Source organism: Nanorana parkeri, unplaced genomic scaffold (genome assembly GCF_000935625.1).
Source record: "Nanorana parkeri isolate BGI_ZX_2015 unplaced genomic scaffold, ASM93562v1 scaffold234, whole genome shotgun sequence".
Taxonomy (NCBI): domain Eukaryota; kingdom Metazoa; phylum Chordata; class Amphibia; order Anura; family Dicroglossidae; genus Nanorana; species Nanorana parkeri.
The window spans coordinates 239,445-260,860 of NW_017306502.1; the positions used below are offsets into that span (position 1 = coordinate 239,445).

The 21,416-nt window shown below is 40.0% G+C and overlaps 1 protein-coding gene across 9 annotated transcripts in view; it reads left to right on the top strand.

The window, feature by feature from the left end:
• CASK (calcium/calmodulin dependent serine protein kinase) overlaps positions 1 to 21,416 on the top strand; it is a 240,822-nt gene that overhangs the window by 169,526 nt on the left and 49,880 nt on the right. For all 9 annotated transcript variants that reach the window (XM_018556336.1, XM_018556340.1, XM_018556337.1 and 6 more), the window contains 3 exons: positions 394 to 474; positions 11,124 to 11,312; positions 20,297 to 20,375. In XM_018556336.1, the coding sequence (XP_018411838.1) occupies positions 394 to 474; positions 11,124 to 11,312; positions 20,297 to 20,375 (349 nt within the window). The remainder of the gene's footprint in view (positions 1 to 393; positions 475 to 11,123; positions 11,313 to 20,296; positions 20,376 to 21,416) is intronic.

The window sequence follows — 21,416 nt, forward strand, 5'->3', positions numbered from 1 at the left end:
ATTTGTGATTCATTGTGATTCAACTACTGGCATCTGCCAAAAGAGAGAATTCAAGTGTATTGAAATTTAAACAGTAAGGGGCAGGTTGAACTATGGTCCCTGTATTCCATTCCAGCATCGCACTGAGGCTCATAGTGGCAAACTGAAGCCGAACTATGAACTACAGTCAGTAGGGATGGTGGTTGTCACTGCTGTGTTCTGGACATGTGATTTACTAAATTCTTTTTCGAGTTTTATTGGAAGCTTTATCTTTTTTCAAATTCTTGTTGGTATCAAAATTAACTAAGAAGGAAAAGTAGCTTCCTTCTGCAAAGAGCAGATGTATTTGTACAAAGAGGCCTGCGCTCAGTAATAACTAACTCCTCCTAACCTTTATCCTGCTACCTATTGTAGGTTTTGGAAGAAATATCTTGTTACTCTGAAAACAATGATGCAAAAGAACTGAAGCGTATACTAACACAACCTCATTTCATGGTAAGCATAGTATTGCTTTAAAAAATTTTGTGAATTTCTGTTTTAAAACATAGACTATGTAGTTATACAATTGTGCCAAAGCTGTAGACACATTATGATGTATCATTAAGGGGCATATCTTTAAAACAGTCAATCTGAGGTCACTGCAGGTGAATTTTCCATAGTGCATGCATTTTAAATGACAGTGATTGATTTACCATCAGTGAAGGGTGGTGATCATTGTTTTTATAAATTGCCCCAAATGTTTTTTTTTTTATTATTCAGAACAGTTGCCATTTGACCACTGCAGATTATTATTTGTAAAAGTTTGTGCATTCTTAAATCATCCAGTAGAATAATTACTTGTAGAATGAGAAACAAATGTGGTCTTGTATGTAACAAAGTGCTCCATATATAGGTGTGTTTGCTTAAAATCAATCAAATAGGAAATTGCTTAAAATCAATAACATTTCTAAAATTGGTTGCTAATAAAACAATGCTTATTCTGTTATTACTTCTTTGGAGTTGCCTAAATTATCACTATGATTTTTAATATGTAAATAATGTGTCCTACATCTATTTGTGGTTTTGTACAAAGCCATAATTATTCAAACATGTAGAAAGCGGGAAAGTGCTAAACTGAAGAGTATGAATCAACAGGACAATTGTCAATTATACCTTATCTTTGTATGCATTCTACCAGCACTTCTTAAAGCATCCCTGAGAATTTTAAACAGTTACACTGATTGTTGATGAATACTCACTCAAGCCCTGGGTAGTGCATTTTGGGAAGGGGTGTGAAGAGGTTTGGGGGGGAGGAGGCGAGGGGGGTTGAGGTGCCACTGGTCAAGCAAATGGAGAGGTAACTGATATCTACTGATGGCTTATGCTGTCGGCTAACTTGCCTTGCTTTCAGTTTCCAACTTTCCTCCTGCTCCACAGGCATCCTTTCAAGAACAGGGTGACTGAGACAGCCATAGAAACAGTCAGCGTCCCCTCAAACACATTTTAATTTGACATTGCTAACAAACTAAAGAAACTCATACATCTTAGATAAAACATGTCCAGTTTTGATCAAAATCAAACGATCTCATGTCTATAGAGTCAGCAGGATGCCTGCTGACTAATGGCTCCCAGGTGAGACATTGGTGAAAGTTAGAAAACATGTCCTAAACAATATTTTATTCTCACCTGATAAGCTGTACCAGTAGTGTCTGTCTGCACCAATTAGTTAATTTATACTCCTCTCTGCATGGACATAAACTTGGTAGGTCAGCAGAGCTGATTTAGCATTTTTTTATGGATAACTTAGATTTGCTGCCCTGAGGATAGTTGGCTCGAGTTTAGACATCCTCTTGTCCTCTAAAATATTGCCAGTGTAAATTCTTGAAAGTAAAAGTAGCAGTTAAAATAACAAACCTAGCTGTAGTGATGTTTGATTTGCCATATTGGCAAGGCCCATGTATTAACCGTGTATGAACACTCTACTGTGCTCTATTTGGCTGCCCTCTACTCTTTTAACACCGCATTTCAAATGGACTCCCATGTTTTATTTAGGCAGCCCTTGTAGTAGGTGGTGGAATATAGTTAATTATTTAAAACTGTGTATGTTTACTTGGTGACACAAATGAATATGGTTCATCGGTTAGTAGCAAAGGGGTGGGGTTAGGAAGAGTTGGGTAATGAGGTTTCTGTGGCACACGGGGGTGGCCGATATTTAACACACTGACTACAGTTGTAGTGGGCCCCTTTCAAACGTGGCTTGAAAAAAGGGTCTAACCCAAGGGGTCCAAATGTTGTCGAAATTGTGCATCCTACCCAATAATGTTGCCATAATTGTTTTGTATATTAGTCTCCTTCATCCTGTTCTTCATGAACGTTGAGCACAGAGGTTCCCAGGATTTAGCAATAATCTGCTTAGTGGCCATAAAAATAAACGTCCACAACTTAAACGTATTGGAAGAAATTTAATAGACATCATTTTACAATATATAGTGCTGCATATTCTAGGAGTTTATATATGGGCTCATGTACGTTAAGGGCACAACAACCACAAATTTGTCACAGGCGCCTTTGAGACCATAGGAATAACATAATCACCAACTGTAGCATAATAAATATATATATATATAGAAACATAGTTTCATAAATACAGTACCTTGCATTCATTTTACTTACATGATCTGAGAATTGTAGTATTAACAACCCTTGCTTGAGTTTTATTCTGATTGAGGTTATTCGTTGAAGTTAAGCATTCTAATGATCATGGTACCCCTGTGAGGTTTAGATGTTTTTCAGTTTTACTATTGCTTCTGGATTTATGTACTTAATCATAGGATGCAAATATCAATTTGCAAGCACAGCCATATTGTGTGTGCCTGATCTCAGATAAGGAAATAGTTAAAACATTTTCTTTCTGAAGAAAAACACAAGGGAAAATATCTGGAGCCAGTGCCAGCCTGGATATAAAACGCCTCTACAAACAATAGTTCCCATTGATTCTGCATCCTTTGGGAAACGCTGCTAAGTGCATGTTACCTCTTTGAGAGAATAGATGCAAGGAAGGTGTTGGTATACAAAAGATTAGCTCAGAGACTTAGCATTAGGAATGTCAGTATGAAGTTGTATCTCCAATATGTGATAAATCAGTTTGAATAACTTAGTTTGTGGGCTGCACAAAGATAAATTACTTTTTTCTTCAAATTACTAAATTTGTATTCAATCATGTTGTGTGACTTAAGACTAACTCTGGTTTAAATTCATTTTCTGCATTTTAATTAGACCAAACAGTACTTCTTCCTTAGCATGTTCCAAAGATGTCCCCACCGCACTCCTTACTGGTATGTCCCTTTTAAGGTGGGCTACAGTGATAGTGGATGGCGCCACTTCAAATCCAAGTAGTAAAATATATCACCAGCACGTAAAAGTAAAATCTTCAGCGAATGGTCATTTTATTGATGTACACACACCTCGTCATAAAGCAACGTTTCGGGGCAATTCAGGGTCCCTTCATCTTCCTTGGCATGTCACAGAGTAACTTTTGCAGGGTGTAGGCAGAATGATAATCTAGGAAGCTTATTTTCTGAAATAAAGAAATGTGTGACAAAAGTTTGTAAATCACAGATCCTTAACAGGTGTAACAGTAAACATACATATATTTCAACTCTGTATATAGCTCTTTTCCTGGGGTCCGACTTAAAACTAATATTCAAATACACTGCCTGGCCGGAAAAAGTCCCACACTGTAATATTTTGTAGGACTGCCTTTAGCTTTGATTTATGGCACGCATTCGCCATGGGATCATTTCGATTAGGCTTATTGAAAGTCAAAATGTTTATTTCCATCCAGAGTTGCATTCATTTTTCACCAAGCTCTTGTAGTGATGGAAGAGTCTGACCACGGCGTAAAGTCTTCTCTAGCACATCTCAAAGTTTCTTGATGGGGTTAAGATGTGGACTCTGTGGTGGCCAATCCTTGTGTAAAAACAATGTCTCATGCTTCCTGACCCTCTCTTTCATAATTTGAGCCCGATGAATCCTGGCATTGTCATCTTGGAAAATGCCCTTGCAATCAGGGAAGAAAAAAACCTTGTCATTCAATATATTCAGGGAGGCAGCTAACCTCATTTTTTGGGGATATAACATTGCAGAACCTACACCTATTATCCAATGGAAAGCTCCTTCCTTTTTTGCTTAGCTAAATCCAGGTGGTGATTTTGTTTTGGCCAGGCAGTGTATATTCCTCAATAATCACAAAAGTTTATAAATCCACTGTGTGCACCAAATGCCAAACCCAATTATTACCTTGCTAGCAGTGTAGCAGTAGCAGTGATATCATTACTGAGGCCAAGTTCCACACTGGATTACTGCACAGATCTGGAAGAAATACACAGAGTACACCAAAAATTAAGAATACACTTTCCTTTTGTGTTTAGGCAATATTTGCTTATCCCAGAGCTCAGCTTTAAAAGAGAACTATGGGTTAAGTGTTTTTCCCCATACTTCTCTTTAGGTTCATGGGAGGACATATACCAACCTCCTCCCGTGACCCAAAGCTCAGTATACAGCGGGCTATTGCCCGCGATAAACTGATAGCGCCGCAGCCAGGAGGAATCTCGACAATACTGTTGAGATCCACCCAGCTGCGTGAGTGACAGCTGGCTCTGCCTATCCAGAGGCAGAGCCAGCTCTACCTGCCCCCTCCCCCATTTGTTCCTCCAGTCAGCGCTGGAGGATTGGAAAGGGGAGGGGGAATCCCTGCGGGGAGTGGTGACTGACGGTCACCGCTCACTGCAGGGAGACTATCGGGATGTGAACAGATCGGTGGATGTTTCTGCTCACTTCCCGATCAATAGAGCCGACCTGTCACAGCTTCTTTGTCACAGGTCAGCTCTAACTGAGGATGAGTGGAATCACTCACCTCATAGTTCTCCTTTAATAAAAGCCTTCGCATATTTTAGGTTTGCTAGAGTATTTATATGCCACACCAAATGTACACAATACAATATGCATTTTCTTCATGTAATTTGAAACCTAAGTCAACTCGTTTCAGGGGCATCAGGGATAACCCCTTTATCAAGGTGCCAAAAGGCTTATTTATATGTAGGGATAATGGACTCTGTGAAGCAACCCAGTAATAGGAATCGATAAGGTGGTTTAATGGTTCTCACAGCTGGTTTAGGCAGCCTTTTTAAATTATCTTAATTTAATAACAAAATAAAAATATGGCAGCAATGTACACAGAGTGTATGTGTTCACAGAAACTTAATTTTTTTTTTTAGTCCTCTTAACTTCCTAATGACTTATTTTGAAATGGCCGCATGTGTGCTTTGCAAGCTGTGTAAGTGTAACACCCTCTCGGAGGTCTCTCCCCCCATTTATTAGTATTCATAGTGGCAAGCCTCCCCCACCTCCCCCCACTTCCTAGACAGTGTATCGTGTCCTGGAAAGACAGAGCACGGTATGCAGAGATCTTGTTGCTATGAATCACAGGAAGGGGGTCAGCTGCTTTGCAATCTGACCCCAGTGTGAGATTGAGTTTCCTGGGGAGAAAATGTTACATTTGTAGCACTCAGGCCTACTAAAAAGTCCAATTAAAAAATTAAGATATCCAAGAATGTGAGTCATGGTAATTTGCACACATATACATCATTGCTGCACCTCCACATTACCACAAGACATGCTAATTACTTACATAGGTGGAAATGGGCTTTGAGATGTTGAAACTTTAACAGGAATTGTCATACTCTCCTTAATTCTGTAGATTTAAGCTTTTAAGTCAGGAAGGGGCAGGGTTAAGAACGATGGGAATCTCACACAGAGAGATCTAAGAAGAGTTATTCACACCGCAGACTTCTAGCCATAACTGCAAAGTCAATTTTTGCTAGGCTGAAACTTTAGCCTTTGCTGTTTTTCTCGTCATTCAGCAGTTTCTTTGCTGTAGCTGGTATTTCTGCCAAATTCCCAATTTCTCAATTGCTGCCACTAAAGTTATCGTTTTTTAAGATAAATGTCCCTTTTCTCAGTGGAAACATAACAGTGCTCAGCTTTTATATTTCAAGATATATTGGTAACTTGGGATGAATATAGTCCGAATTGGTTTTAAAAATGCTTTCTTGATACTTACCTTTTTATATTGTTATTCAACTTTAATAGCTCTGTGTATCCCTATATTTTATCAACGCCTTCTCATATTTTCCTAAATCTTTGCAGTATTGTATAAACTGTTTCTTTAAATGAGGAGCGTAAAGGAGATGAAGGGATAGACATATGTCCACTGCTATCTAATTGGGTTTGGTCCTCATCCATTATTTATAGTACTATTGATCGCAAGGAAGACGAGCAACAGAAGCTAGTGAAGCATTTGCCAATTCTGTTTCTCAAGCAAAATGTTCCTTTCATATTTGTAGTACTAGATTTCAATATCAACATCCTTCCTATGTGTTATCTGATTCAGCATATCCTTGTATGCTTTTCATCACAGTACTGCCTGTCTAGCAAATCACATGTTTGTATAGTACTGTTGTTGTTTCTCTGTCAGTCTCCTTCCTTCTAGTTGAACAAGTACAATGTGTTTACCTCACTCGCATTTGTTTTGGTTTCCTTTCCCTTTGAAAACATGACTGTATGCATTAAATTAATACAACTGAATAGGAGCATTAGTAGAGGTTGTACATTACTAGCGTTTAATAGCTAATAATTGAGGCTTAATTGTGTATGATTGAGGTATAATTTAATTGTTGTATGCCTTTTACACCAGCACACAATATTTAAACAGGTCAATCTATTATATATTTGAATAGGTGACATTACCATATTGATTATACCTCATTACATTTTGCATAATGTTGACTAAGGTCTAAGTCATAAAAGCAACTTGGAGAAGGTTGTTGTGTATTCTTCAGTACCATTCTCTTAAGACAGTGTTCATACTAGATGCATTTATTTTAGGTGCTTGTCGTCCCCTCTTATCTCTGTGCATTGATGTGCTTCTTTTCCTTTTTAAGGTAACAAAGTACTTTTTCTAAGGCACCTCCATGTAGTGCAGTGATTTTTTAGAAAACGCATATGTTTTGTCTGTACTGAGATGTGTGCTCAATATACAAGTTTGTGTATATTGAACATGAATTAGCACATAGTCGGGTTGCCCAAAAAAACTTAATTCTGCAGAGAGATGAGCAAACTGATATTTGCTGGTCTCCCATTCTCTCTTAGCTGCCACCCCCTGTGCCAAGTCCCATGCCCACAGAAGAGCCTAGTATACATGGGTGGGAAGGAAGGGAGGGCCCACATTTGACAGCCTGTGGAAGTGATCTGTTGGCTTTACAAATGTGAACAGACTCCCAGCTGTTTACAGGGGCCTGTTGTCACCAATATATGGCATTTCTCAACAGCAGCGAAGGGTTTAAATCCTGACTCCAACTAACATCTTTTAGGCAGGTAAAGCGACCGTTTTTTTTTCTTTCTCCTTTTGGGCTAAAGGTTTTACATAAATTGATAAGTTGACCAGAGTAAGCACCCATCTGTGTAAAATTGTATTAAATTACAATGTATCTAAATTCAATTCGTAAAATCCCATATAAGCTGTTGCCTATTATTGTATTCCAAAAGTTGTCTCAGTATTTTTAAATCTGCAACTTTAATGATGATATCTGTGAACCTGCCATGAAGGTCCCAGTTCAGGTACTTTCTATAATATGGGGTGATACCGTAACTGTGTTCTTGCTTTGTCACTCTGTCGCATGAATCTCTGGTGGTGATTACAAGCTACTGTGCCTAAACGTGACATAGGCATTGTTGCCATTGCAATCATCACAAAGCCAGTCCAGAGCAGGGATATGCAGCCAAAGCTGAAGAGAGTACATATGTACGCAGGAAGTAGCTCAAAGGTTTTAGGAAATCAGCAACACTGAGATACAAAAATAAAGATTAAAAAAAGGTAAAAAAAAGTAGTATAAATTAGTCAATTAAAACTATTACTTAAGCAGCTTCAGGCTCCAGAATTTGGCTGCATTCTGATTTTAGGTCTGCTCCAGAAACCAGTCTTTACTACTGGAACTTATCTAAAACATGAAGATCTGCAATACAGTTCAAGGTTTTTGCCAACCCTACTAAAGTGTCATGGTTCATGAGGCCGTTCAATATTATTGTATATCAACTGCGCCCCATAGCTTTTGTGTATTATGAAATTTAAAAAATGTCTATCTTTTGTGGTTACTTGATTTGTAGGTACATTAGTCAGGCTATCACGCTACAGTGTAATTCTTTATTTCCAGCAAATAAATAGAAAGTTTGTTAATTAGTTGCCACCCATACCTGTGTTTGACAGGAACTAAAAAGAAGGCTTGTAGGTACTCTTTGCAAATTGAACACAAATGCATCACTGAGGTTTCTTCAGACTTGATTCATAAGGAATCAGATTAAATTACCATTGATGGTAGGAAATGACTGCTAACCAAAACACCCACTGCAGAACTGTGGAGGTCTAATTAAGTGCAATGCCAGTAAGCAGCCTGTACCCACAGCTGGGACTTGTAAAACATTGATCATGTAAGAGCAGGATCAATGTGCTCTCTTCACACAGGAATATCCATCTAAAACCACAGTAGTAATGAGTAAAAAAAAATTGTAATAAGCAGAAATCTCATTTGGGTTACAATGAATGGAATATAGTGCTTTGCATAAGTTTTCACTCATTGTAGTTTTCTACATTTTGTGGTATTAACCTAAAATTAAAATGGATTTTTGCATATAAAAAAAAACAATCTAGCGGTGTCCTGATTGGCCTTATTCATTCATTCTTTTTTTTTTTTGTAAACCCTTCCCACCAGCCATCTGTACTTTAACATTCCACGGCACAATGCCCCATTTTGTGGATGCGTTTCCAAAGCCTTCAATAGTAGAATTAGCACTTGTGCTTCAAGATGCTCGGCTGCAAGATTTGTTACAATGCTGTAACTGACAGCCCGACAATCAGGAAGTCATGTGGTCCCTATATCATAGTGGTCACGTGGAAATGTTTACAAGCAAGCTGGTGCCAGCTTGATGAACTATAAATGTGCCTATCACCGAGAGCTGCGTTTTGGCAGGCTCCAGCTCTTACGGTCTATTCACACTATTGCAGTACTTTAGCTAACGGAGAACGCGTGTTAACGTGCATTGTATTAAGGCAGCCCATTCAAATGGCTACACCAAAAATTACGCAAGTACCATTTCTTTTCAGACAGTTTTTATTGATTTTTACATTTTAATAAAACATGTACAACAACAACTAACAAAATAAAAACAAACATAAACCCGTACAGTTTAATCAAAACAGTGTTTGCCTCTTATTTTTGTGAAGCATGGGGATAGAAAAATACAAGTTACAAAACAGAGTAAAATCAGTGACATAAAATATGAATATTGAGGATCACTTGTTCCAAGGATTTTGCTTGTTTAGATATGTTCTCTAACAAACTATGGGGCCTTCCAAAAACAGGTGTTTGTTTAGAGATTATATGACCTATTGCATGCAAATGGGTTCCATTTAATTACATAGGTTTAAAAGAGACATGTCAGTTAACTAGTTCTCCTGAAAGCAGCAATTTGCAAAAAGAAGGGTTTTAGGGGGTTATACATCAGAAAGAGTGAAGACTTACCTGCACACCTACCAAAAACTGAAATATAACTTTTAAGTTCTGAAGCTGAATGTTAAGACTTGTAAATAGCAGGAAATGTGTAAACATTCAGTTTCTGCTTTTTATGATACTTGTGCCATTTTCCTGGTTAACTGGGAACAACTTCTTCATATTTGCTATTATCCCACAAATGGTTTCAGAGCAGTAATGGTTACAGGGTATTCAAAGAAGATACTTATCAAAACTGAAGCCAAATTTAAGATCAGAGTGGGGTTTTTTTTATGCATTTTGTTAGCAAATTATTTTTTATGCAAATAATTTTTTATTAAAGTGTACATGTGTTTTCCTTCGTAACACTTTTAATATCCACACACTGGAAAACAAGTAGAATCTCAATTACTCTCCACAGAGTGTGTGCACACTTAAAACTGTTCTTCAACTGACGCACCCTAAAGCTAACTTCCCTACTGGAGACTTCCAGTTGGGGAAGTTTCAGAAGTCGCTGGATATCGTTTAGTTAAACATACAGTAGATCATTGCCTCGGGAAGTGTGTCTCCTTTTTGTGAAGGGAACTTTCTCAAAATACACGCTTGCTGGTATGCATTAATTATTCATACAAGTCAAGTGAATGTGTGAAATGTCTCAGATTTACTGCACATTTGTCAGGTTATATGGATGTCCAGGAGGGCATGTAGTACCATTTTCAATGAAGTTATATGCTGGTGATCTACTTTATTTTTGACCATAAATGTTGCTTGACCTTGCAAATGTTAAGCTATATTGAACCACTAAATAATGGTGCTTACGTTTCTATAAATATGCCCTTGTAAGATAACAGAAAAAAAGGAAATGCATGTACAGTAGATAAAACAGTAAATTTTTTGGCACGTAGGTAGTCGATAGCAAACATGTAATTTTATGTTTGAATTTATATAGTGCAAGCATATTCCACAAAACTCTAGGCCCTGTTCAGACGTGCACTTGAAACTGCACATGGTTTCATTGCCATTTTAAGATGCTCTTTTACAGTCTTCATAGTATATTACAATGCTTATGCATCCATTTTGCTTTTTTTTTTTCCTGTTTCTTTTATTTTCTCGTGTGTTAAAATGTTTTGCAATGGTATAACTGCACTAAAATGCATTTAGCCTACTATATATTTTTACATTATGTCAAGGAAAAGGGTGGGGGACACAGAAGCACAAATTCCATGCAAAGAGTTGTGGTTTGAAACGGACCTAGGACTACAGCACAAGGGAACCAGTTTTGCCACTGCCTTGCGCCATATTAAGTAAAATTTTCTGGCTACTAATCCTGCTCACTAATCTACTAAACTTTTATGGAGCTTTAACCCATATATGCTTTTCTGCTGGGAATTTTTGTTTTGTTTTTAAGGGCACGGGTAGTAAAGCCATGTGTTTTGCTTTGCCAGATGTTTTATTTGTTAAGCTTGCAATTTGAAAATTATTAAATGCTTTCTTAATTTTGGCCATTTTTGGTCTTGCAATGTTTGAAAGCAGTTTGACATAACAATGTTGTTCTTCTTTGAGGCCTTACTACAAACTCATGATGTGGTAGCCCATGAAGTTTACAGTGACGACGCACTAAGAGTAACACCCCCTCCAACATCTCCCTACCTGAACGGAGATTCTCCAGAAAGTGCAAACGGTGACATGGATATGGAAAATGTTACTCGGGTGAGATTAGTTCAATTCCAGAAGAATACAGATGAACCTATGGTAAGTAGTTTGAATGTCAAACTTAAATCTGAACTCCAGGGTAAGCAATACATTATCTTATGTATCACCTTCTATGGTATAATGCTCCCTGTTCCTGAATTGCATAAGATTTGTGTGTTCCCATATATGGGCTGGGATGGACACTGTAGCAATTTTATATAGGGATGGTATACTTAAATCATTACAACTGCACACACAATTTGACCTCCATAATAAATTATTTTGCTACCTACAACTTCACCATACTCTGCAAGCGCAAGCAAAAATCAAACCCATACAGTTTGATCCCACTCCAGTGTCAGACACTGGTCCAGGCGACCAATACTAAAGGTTTTATTTTCCATTTATGTACACGACTACATGTTAAATATTTTTGTTTACTTTCCACAACAAAGAAAAACCATTCCTGAGGACCAATAGGAAAATTAATGTAGTCCATAAGTTAACTTTCACAGGCAAGCAGACTGTCACAGTTGTTCATCAATATTAGGACATAATGCACACCCCTATTCTTATTTAGTATTGGCTGCAAATAGACTCTAGGCTACCTGGACATGCCCACTGTAAACCAGCACGCTATGGATGCTGAAGGAAGGGCACTTTATGTTGCACAGAAGCGAGTTGCTAGGAAATGCATCTTCCTGTCCCCTCCTACATTAGCAGACTGGCTTCAAGAGATATGATAGGTACCTTGATTTTTTTTTTAATTGTCATATACTGATTGGGGTTGCTTACAGAAATTTCAAAAACTGTGACTTGAAATAGTTGATGACTTCCTGGGTGCTAGTCCCTCTCCCGCGACGATTCCTATTTGACTAGTCCACCTGTAAAAACCACTTCCTAAATGCCCTCTTCCTATGTGATGGAATATAGTGTGGAACATGAAGACTCGCAGATAACATACTTATGACTGTTCATTAAACTATAGTGTCGCTCTAGGTCGGTCCATTCTTGTTCGCACAGCTCATCACTGGTAATACTGTTGCCAAAAAAAGTGGATAGGGGCACACCAATATTTTCCAAAAGCAACTTCTTTATTATACCATAAAACGTGAATAGGCGCCTTGTAATAGAATCATTCAAGGTGCATGCAACATATTGGATGTTTCTGTTCATTTACTGTGTAATTGATTTTATGACTTAACAAGGAAGTCTGTTTTGCAATATATCTATGCGCTGCCATCCACCTTTTCTCCAACCATACTTTGAACTAGTGTTTATTGATTTCTGCTATACCAAATCCACAATAAAGGGCCTTAATAAGGACAATAGCATTTACATGTTCAAATGATGGTTGGTATGTTCTACATTGATAACCCCACTTTATAATGGTTCAAAGATTCTTCTCTTTTTGTTGCATGTTTAAAAAGACTCTCAACTCTAGGCAAACAGCTAAATACACAGACAAAATACATATATGATAGCTTTTCTTTACCTCCGGGGTACCCTCCTCTATCCTGTCAAGAGAAGAGTTTACTGCTGTTATGATGGAATTTATGGGGGAAATTTCTACACTCGTGAGTCCTCAGACTGCAGGGGGGCATAATCAGGCGCCCCTTCTTGCTCTACAGAGTCCCCCTCTGACCTTTCTTTGCCTATTTGTGTGCTTCCAGAGGAAGGAGATGATAAAGATGAAGGGCTGCTTCCAGTTCTGTGGATTTAGCCCAGAAAGAGGACTTATCTTCTGACATCTATTCTAAGCTTAGGGACACTATCTATGTCCTTGTGGACACGGTGCATGAATCTTTACTGTTAGCCACCTGCATCAACCTCGTCAAAGGTTACTAGTCTTAAAAAAGTACAAACCTACTAAAACTTTCTCTGTACATGCTCTTTTTTTTTTTTTTTTTTTTCTGTCAGTGACTGGGATAACCATAATAAACTGTTTCTGCTTGACTGTTTGTTCAGCAATACCCAATTGAAGAGGGTTTCCTTAAGAAGTGAGCTGTCCTCTTTTAGATCCAACTGTCTTTTGTTTAAACAAGAGGTTAACTGGCCCTGTAGAGAATGTTCCTGTGAACAAGGTTATAAGCCCAGTTTAAATCTTTAATTGCAGGCCCTGCTATGCAACCTGCTGTTGCCACCATGGCAGTGTGTCTCCTCTAAAAAAAAATTTGCAGCTCTTTGCTGTGGCCTTGATCTACGGTGTAGTTGGCCTGGTAGATACCCTTAGTCAAATCTCAAGGATTGGTCTCCTGTCTGTCCATATGTGACGGACCCTAAGGCTAAAATGCAGGTCTGCAGAGCTTCTCTGCAAGAAGCGTTTTAAACACATGCCCTTTACTGAGGAATGCCTGTTCGGTGAATCCTTTGATACTTCTATCAAGGAGTTTACGGGTCAAGAGCACCTTGTTATCTCAGAAGATGTCCAAGCCTCTGGAGGCTAAATCTTCTGCTCCCTCCTTCAGGATGGGTTCTTCATCCCTCTCAAGCCTCAGTATCCGAATCTAAGCTAGGCTTCCAATTTCCTGGTACTCCAAGCCTGCAAAATTTGAAAACAAACCCTCTTCATTATGAAGGGACATCCCCACTTTCTCAAGTGGGGGATGTCTGTGAGTCTTCCTGGGTCTAGAAAATCGTAACCAAGTGTTACAAATTGGAGTTTTGCTCCTTGCTGTCTCCTTGCTTTCTGCTGTCAATCTTGCCAAGAGTGCCCCAAAGTTGAACAGATCTTCTAGCTGCATTAGGTCAGCTCCTTTTCCAGGGGGCCATAGTCGATGTACCTGAGAAGGAACAGTTCCAAGGGTTTTTACGCTAACTTGTTCACTCACTGTCCACAAAGCAAGGGGGCATTCATAATCTCAAAACCCCTCAATGGGTTTGCCAGTCCAGAAATTCTGGCTGAAATCTACCCACTCTGTTATCACCTCCCTTTTCCAAATTTATACACCCCTATGTTTCCTGGTCATCAACACTACCTGCATTTTGCTGTAGGCATGCACCACGAGTAATTTATCATTCTTCCATTTGGGCGCTCCTCTGCTCACTGCATCTCTGGTATTCACCAAGGTACTGACCCCTGTTGGCTCTGCTTCATTGTCAGGAGATACCCATAGGCGGTTACCTGGAAGACCTTTGCTTCAGAAAACAGTTGGTGTAAGCCAACAGTCATTGAATGATGCAGACCCTGCAGAGCTTTGGATCAGTCCTTAATATTCAGTAGTTGTTGCTGGAGCCCCTCCCATTGCTTGGAGAACTTGGGCCTGGTCTTAAATACAGCCCTGTTCAGGGTCACCCTTCCCCAAGAAAAAAAACCTCTCCACTCTCATACTCAGACCTTACAGCCCAGGAGTCATCCAACTGTTTGATTTTTCATAAAGCTGCTGGGCTTTGTGGTGGCCTTCTTTGAGGCAGTTCTCTATTCTCAATTTTACTCCCAGGCTGTAACAGCTCAGCATTCTGGATGCATAGAACAAAAAGGCTCAGTACCTGGAAAGTCCAATTCGTTTGCCTAGTAAGACAACCCCAACCCAATTATCTGGATGGTACTCATGATGGATGCCAACTTATTAGGCTGGGGAGGAGTCCTGGGTGAGCCCTTGGTTCAAGTGATCTGGTCAGTGGAGGAATCTCATCTCCTGGTCAACATACTGGAGCATACGGCAATACATTGTTATCCCTGCAATACTGGATCCCCCAGTTAAGGGGGCACCTGACCAGGATTCAGTCAGACAACGCCACAGCCATTAGGAATACTCTAAAAGTTGCGCAGCTCTGTAAACCAGACCTGATCCTGGCTTGGGCAGATCTCCACATCCAAGTCCTGTCCACCCCACACATCCCTGGCAGGTGAACATCCTCAGTCACCATCATTTGCATGCTGGAGAAGAGTCCCTTGACCCAGAGGATTTTCCGGACGCGCGCTTCTCTTCATACTACTGCTTTTACTGCTGTAAATTTGCTAAGCACCATGATCCTCTGTATGTAAAATATAAAACCATCTATGGCATGTTGTGGGGCACAGGATAATGTATACAGTGCAGTAGCCTGGAGTATGTAACAAATATCATATTGTACGTGATGTGCAGCAGTCCACACAGACCAACTCATTTACAGTATACACAAAACCACTAATGGCACAAATAAATAGTTCTTACCCTTGTGGTCTTGCTTTCCTTAAAGCAAAAGACCCCTGTCACACTTGTAGTCTTGGCACTTAAGAGTCACCAGCAACAGGATCACGAACATGTGCAAGGAAAACACTTAGCTGCTTGTATATGTCGCTTCCTCACCAGCTGGATGAGTGAGGCATCGATCTCTTGTTGCTGAAATCACTGCATAGAGACACACATGACACACACATCGTTTATATACACATTGGATTTTCTTATTTTTTTCACATTATGTATTACAGTGGATATAAAGTCTACACACCCCTGTAAAAATGTCAGGTTTTTGAGATGTAAAAAAAAATCAAAAAGATAAATCACTTCAGAATTATTTTTTTTAAACCTTTTTTCTGTGCCCCTATAATCCGTGCAATTCAATTAGATCTGACTGAAATCTTCAAAGGGAGAACAATAAAAAAAATAACCTCACAATAATGTGGTTGAATAGATACATTTGCACACCCTTACACTAATACTTTGTTGAAGCACCTTTTGATTTTATGACCGCATTCAGTCTTTTGGGGTAGAAATCTATCAGCATGGCACACCTTGCTTTGGGAATCTTTGCCCACTCTTCCTTGAATCTTTTGTGAAGACCTGTGAACATTTATTATGCCTCCAAAGAAATGCCTTAAAGAACTGTAGCTGCTGGCTGAGCAGAGAAAGGGAAGGACAGAACTGACAGTGTACATACATTCCTTTTTCTCGGCAGAGCACATCTTTGTTGCAGGTACTTTCTTGGAAGGTATGATTAGTTTGTGTTCCATCCCTCCCTATGCTCAGCTTGCTGCTGCTGATCTTTTATGATGGCATTCCTTTGAGTCATTCTGTGATAAATCTCAGCACAAGATGGGTAGTTTTCCTCTTAGGAACTGCTTCGATTTCCAGTGCACTGCTGTCATCTGTGGGTTCACAATACCTCTCCCAGTCTTTTAGTTTCCTAGGCATCCTGAAAAGGTGTGAATGCTAAGCAGTAAAGCATGTCCTTTATGCTCTGTTATTGGCAGTGCTGAGAAGAAGCGTAATTGCTCATCATGGGTATTGGGGTAAAACGGCAGGACAGAGCTGGGGATTGACATTTATGATGGGAGCCTGAACAAATTACTGACATGTCCCCCTCTTGGCCAAGTGGGAACCCTAATTTGGAAATGTATTTGGCCATGGCAGTACCCGAGGGCCAAACCACCACCCTTATTACGCCACTGATTGGAATACAGATATTTCATCACTTAATAGATTATTTTGCACTCATGATACAATATGTATGTAATGTGCACTTTATATATTGCTGCTTGTGACTATAAAGGCATTTACTAGATCTGGATCTTTTTTTCTTTGGAGGGAATTCCCTGTCAAGGATTCTGCCTTTCAAAGTGATAAACAAAATTATTCCTTATATAAAACATAAGGGATTTGGTTCCATTAATTTGTTGATAAAAAGTGCTTTAGTTATTGAAGATATTTTGCGTCTTGTTGACCACTTTTTGAGACCAATACATGGGTTTTGTTTATACTTTCCCTTCCCAGATCCTCTGACATCTTTAATGTGCAGCCTGCTGGGAGCTGCACAGCTACCACTTCAAAAGTCTCTTAGCTGGGCTCTTCCCCAGATGCACACTGCAGTCTTTATTCCTATGCTAAAGCTGTCAATTTACACATCTACAGTGGACAGCCTCTTCATAGGAAGGAATAGATATTGTACCGTGAATGCGCAGAAGAGCCCAAAAGGGGTCATTTTTTAAACGGTAGCTGTGTGACTCCCAGCAGGATGCTAATTGAAGGTCTCATAGGAGCAGGGACAGGCAAGTATAATGTTTAGGGAGAGTGTGGGGGGAAGTGGGTTTCTTTTGGTTCAATATGATTTTATTAAAAGTGTTTCAACTTTCAATACAAATTACAGTAGACATGTTTACATAGGAAATATCCACATAAACAAAACAATAACAGACAAAAAAAGGGGGATATAGAAGCGGAGAAGGTTACACTCCTCGGGGTACAGCTTTTAACAATAGTAACATATCCCTTGACAGACTCAAACTCCGGACTGGATCTATGGTCCTATAGGTAGAAACAAGCAGTGGGTAGGCACATGGGGTAAGAGGCAATCATGGTATATGGTAATTCTACTATCATAAAGTGGTATACATATTTCCCTGCCTTACAGCTCTAGGGGTACTATTGTAGGACCACATATGTATTCGCCTATCATTTTGAGAGTCCGGGAACAAGGCCAGGGGACATTAAGACATTGGATTCGGGTACAAGCTGAAGCACCAACTAACCAGGTGAGAACCCCCAGCGGGAGAAGAGAGAGCAGAGAAACAGCACGACGAGGTGAGTAAATTAGTCATAGAAGGAACATGAAAAAGAACAGGAGAGAGATTAAAGAAAGAGAAGAGGAGGGAGAGGATGGTAAGGGCGAAGAGAATAAGTCAAAGGGGCATCCGTACAGTGTCATGTATTCCTTCCACCTCAGCACGCCAGGGAATTAGATGGAAACAGCCTCTGTAAAGGCATCTGATGCCCTGAATGTGATCCAGGCCGACCAGACATGTACATAGCCAGGGCCATTGTTTCGCTCCTCTGCCAGGAGGCCCTCCAGGTCTGCTATGCGGTCCATCTCCACAGCCCACTCAACCAGTGTGGGTACCACCTGTGTTCGCCAGTGTCGTGGAATGACCGACCTAGCAGCTGTGAGAAAGTGTCGCAGGAGGCCTCGCTTTGTCGCTTTCAGAGAGCCAGGAAGCATCTAGAGCAGCAGTATCTTATGGTCATTATCTATTGCAGTACCCGTCACCTTGAGGTAGACCCTCAGAATCCCCTGCCAGAACTCCTGAAGCAGAGGACAACTCCACCAAATGTGGGTCATATGACCTAGAGACTCCCTACAGCGTCAACATTTATATTCGAGGTAGCCGGGTAGATTCGGTGGAGAACCTCCGGGCACCTGTACCATCTGGTTAGGATTTTCAAGTTTTTCTCTTGGGCTTTACTGGCAATTGAGAGGGAGTGCGTGAGAACAAACGATCGCTCCCATTCCGCCACGGAAGCCCCCAGCTCTCGTTCCCACGCCTTCGTGTAGGCTGGAAGAGTGGGAGAGGCTGCAGCCAATAGGATGGAGTAGATGAGGGATACCGAGTGTGTCGGGGCGTAGTGGCCAGCAGTAAAGAGTCAAAAGCTGTGGGGTATGCAGAGAAACAGTGCGCCGCGGGGAAGGATGCGACAAAGGAGCGAAATTTGCCCCTCTGCCAGCCAAGTTCCCCGGATCAGACCAGGACACATAACCGAGCCCGTGTGTTGGGTCTTCAGGGCAGAGGCCAGGAGCCGGTGGGTGGTTCTATCCCAGCGGCCCAGTGTGGTCACAAAGTGGGTTTCTTTTAAAGGAACACTATTAACGGACAGTTATCCCTTCAGTTAATGTCTGTGTATGGGCTTGTTTTCAATGGGTGAATTTCAATGCTTTCCCAGTGTAAAATCTGACCATATCCTCTACAGATATTGCATTCCATATGCAGATGACTAGACAATATGTCATGATTATTAAAACAGATTAGACCCTACTGGTAAACCAAGCCTGTGTGAATGAGATCTAGCAATAGACCTCTTATGAATATATTAACAGCCTGATATGCCAGTTGCTTTTTTTGTAATGTATATCTTGTAGCTAGAGCTTATATTTGAATGTAAGGACTACATGGGCAGTTTTAATATAGTTCGAGATTTAAAGAAGAACTCCAGGAATATAAAAAGTTAACCTTTGCAGTGGAGCTAACCCCGCTGAAAGGGTAAACTGCTTCTTTTTCCTCTAGGGGCCAGCATTCAGAAGATATACTCGCCTGGCTTTCGGTCCTGTGGCAGTGAGCACTCACCCTCTCCCTTTTCTCCAGTTGTGCCATGTCCCTTGGCGTCCTCACCATATAATGCAGGTGAATGGACTGCATTAGAGATGATGACGTCAGCGGGGCCTAGACCGCAGGAGCTCGGGGAAGAAGAGGGTGTGGGGACTGAGGATCAGGTGAGGTATATTTTTTTTATTTGAGCCCCTAGACCAAAACAAGCAGTTAACCTTGCAGTGAAGTGGTAGGCCCACCACAAGGGTTAACTTTTTACATTCATGGAGTTCCTCTTTAATGCCAAATTTCAGGCAAACCACTCAAAACAGTGACAAATACATATATACGAGCTATTTTACCTGCCAAAGGATTTGCATCTCTGTCCATCCAGTCCTATCTCTTACCATTCCCTATCTCTGCCCATCTCTTCCCCACAGCACAGTCTTATGAAGCAGAGGAAGGAAACTAAGCTTTCTCTGCTGCAATTTCACCCTGTGACTGGACAGTAGAAGGAGAAGAAGCACACTGATGAGCTTATTCCTGTTTCACTCTGAGCTCTCCTGTTGTTAGGATGCTTCTTGTGTTGCAGGGTCATTGTGCTGCTTTTCCTTTCTGAGCTCTGCTGTACACACTGTACAGTAGACTGCAAGAGACTGATGCCAAGTCAAATTGAGTTGTTTACCTAGCTCGCACGTAATAAAAAAAAAAAATTGGTAATCATGTTTATATACTTTTATATCTGCCTGGAGTTAAGCTTTAAAACTCTCTTCTGGGCCATAACGTTCTTTGTAAAACAATGAAATAATATATGTCAATACTAATATGCTTCAAATGTGTTGACTACCAGCAAGCTACAAGCAACAAGGTTAAGTTGCTCAGTAGCGTGACGTTGAAAATTCTAATTTAGCATATCGCTAGTAGCAATTTTTCAATGATATACGAGTTGTAAATAGATTTGGGGATCCTTATATTAAAATAGATATTTTATTTTTTTTGTAGTATGACAGATTTGTAAAAAAATTTTTAAACTTGTTTTCAATAGGGTATAACGCTAAAGATGAATGAGCTGAACCATTGTATTGTTGCAAGAATTATGCATGGAGGAATGATTCACAGACAAGGTACTGTACCACACTTACAGATCTTATAATTTTGTAACTGCCTAAGCTGTCATGCTTTTCACAGTATTTCAAACTCTGTCATACCTCAGTGAGCTTTTACTGTGAGGTTATGAATGAGTGCTGCTTGAATGATGGCTGAGCAGAGAACACTGAGAATCCCTGCTAATCAGCCCAGCCTTCAAACTCATTTGTAGTCAGCCCCATTGTTATGACTCTACTGTTCACACTTTAGAGCTGGTATTTGTGAAATTAGTGTAAAATTAATACATTTTCACTCAAACAACCGCTGAGAGCCTTGGCACTTTAATTTTATCAAGCAGAGGCATGAAATTGTGCATGAACATTGTTTAATAATACAATTCAAGCTCTGTAATGTAAACAGAGAGTTTTGATTATTTTAAATAATTTATAGGCTTCTGGACCTAAATTGCTGTTTTCATCTTTGTTAAATGGAAAATGTCAACATTAGAATTTCAAATGTCATGTCTGCCATTTGCATATTAGTATTATCATTTCAAGTGTCTTATTAAAGGAAACCTGTACACGGGGGGGAAATAACGGCTGCTATTGCTAACCACTTCAGAAAATGCTGGTTGCCTGGCTTTCTCTGGCTTTGCTGCTTTGAGTCAGCTGGAACAAGCAAGACACATAAATCAGGCCAGAATGGGAGCTCCTAATGTGCATATGTTGTGCTGGGTCTATAACTTGGAAAGTACTGAGGCCAGTGGGTCACAATGACAGACTAGGGACTGGTATTTTCAAAGCAGTGGAAGCCTCTGTACTTACTACCAATTAACATTAGGATGAAAATGTATCTACCTTCACAGACATTATACCATTGACCCAGCACGTGGCATTCTGCTACCTGTGACCTGTGTGGCAGGAGCCCATTGCTTGCTTTTATTTAAATTTCAGATTTATATGACCTCTATATATTTAACTATATAGAGCATGTAGAACTATTCATATCAGTCCCTGACCCCATAGTTTTACTTTACTTAGCACAGTCATGTAAACATAAACACTATAGGGTCAGTTTTA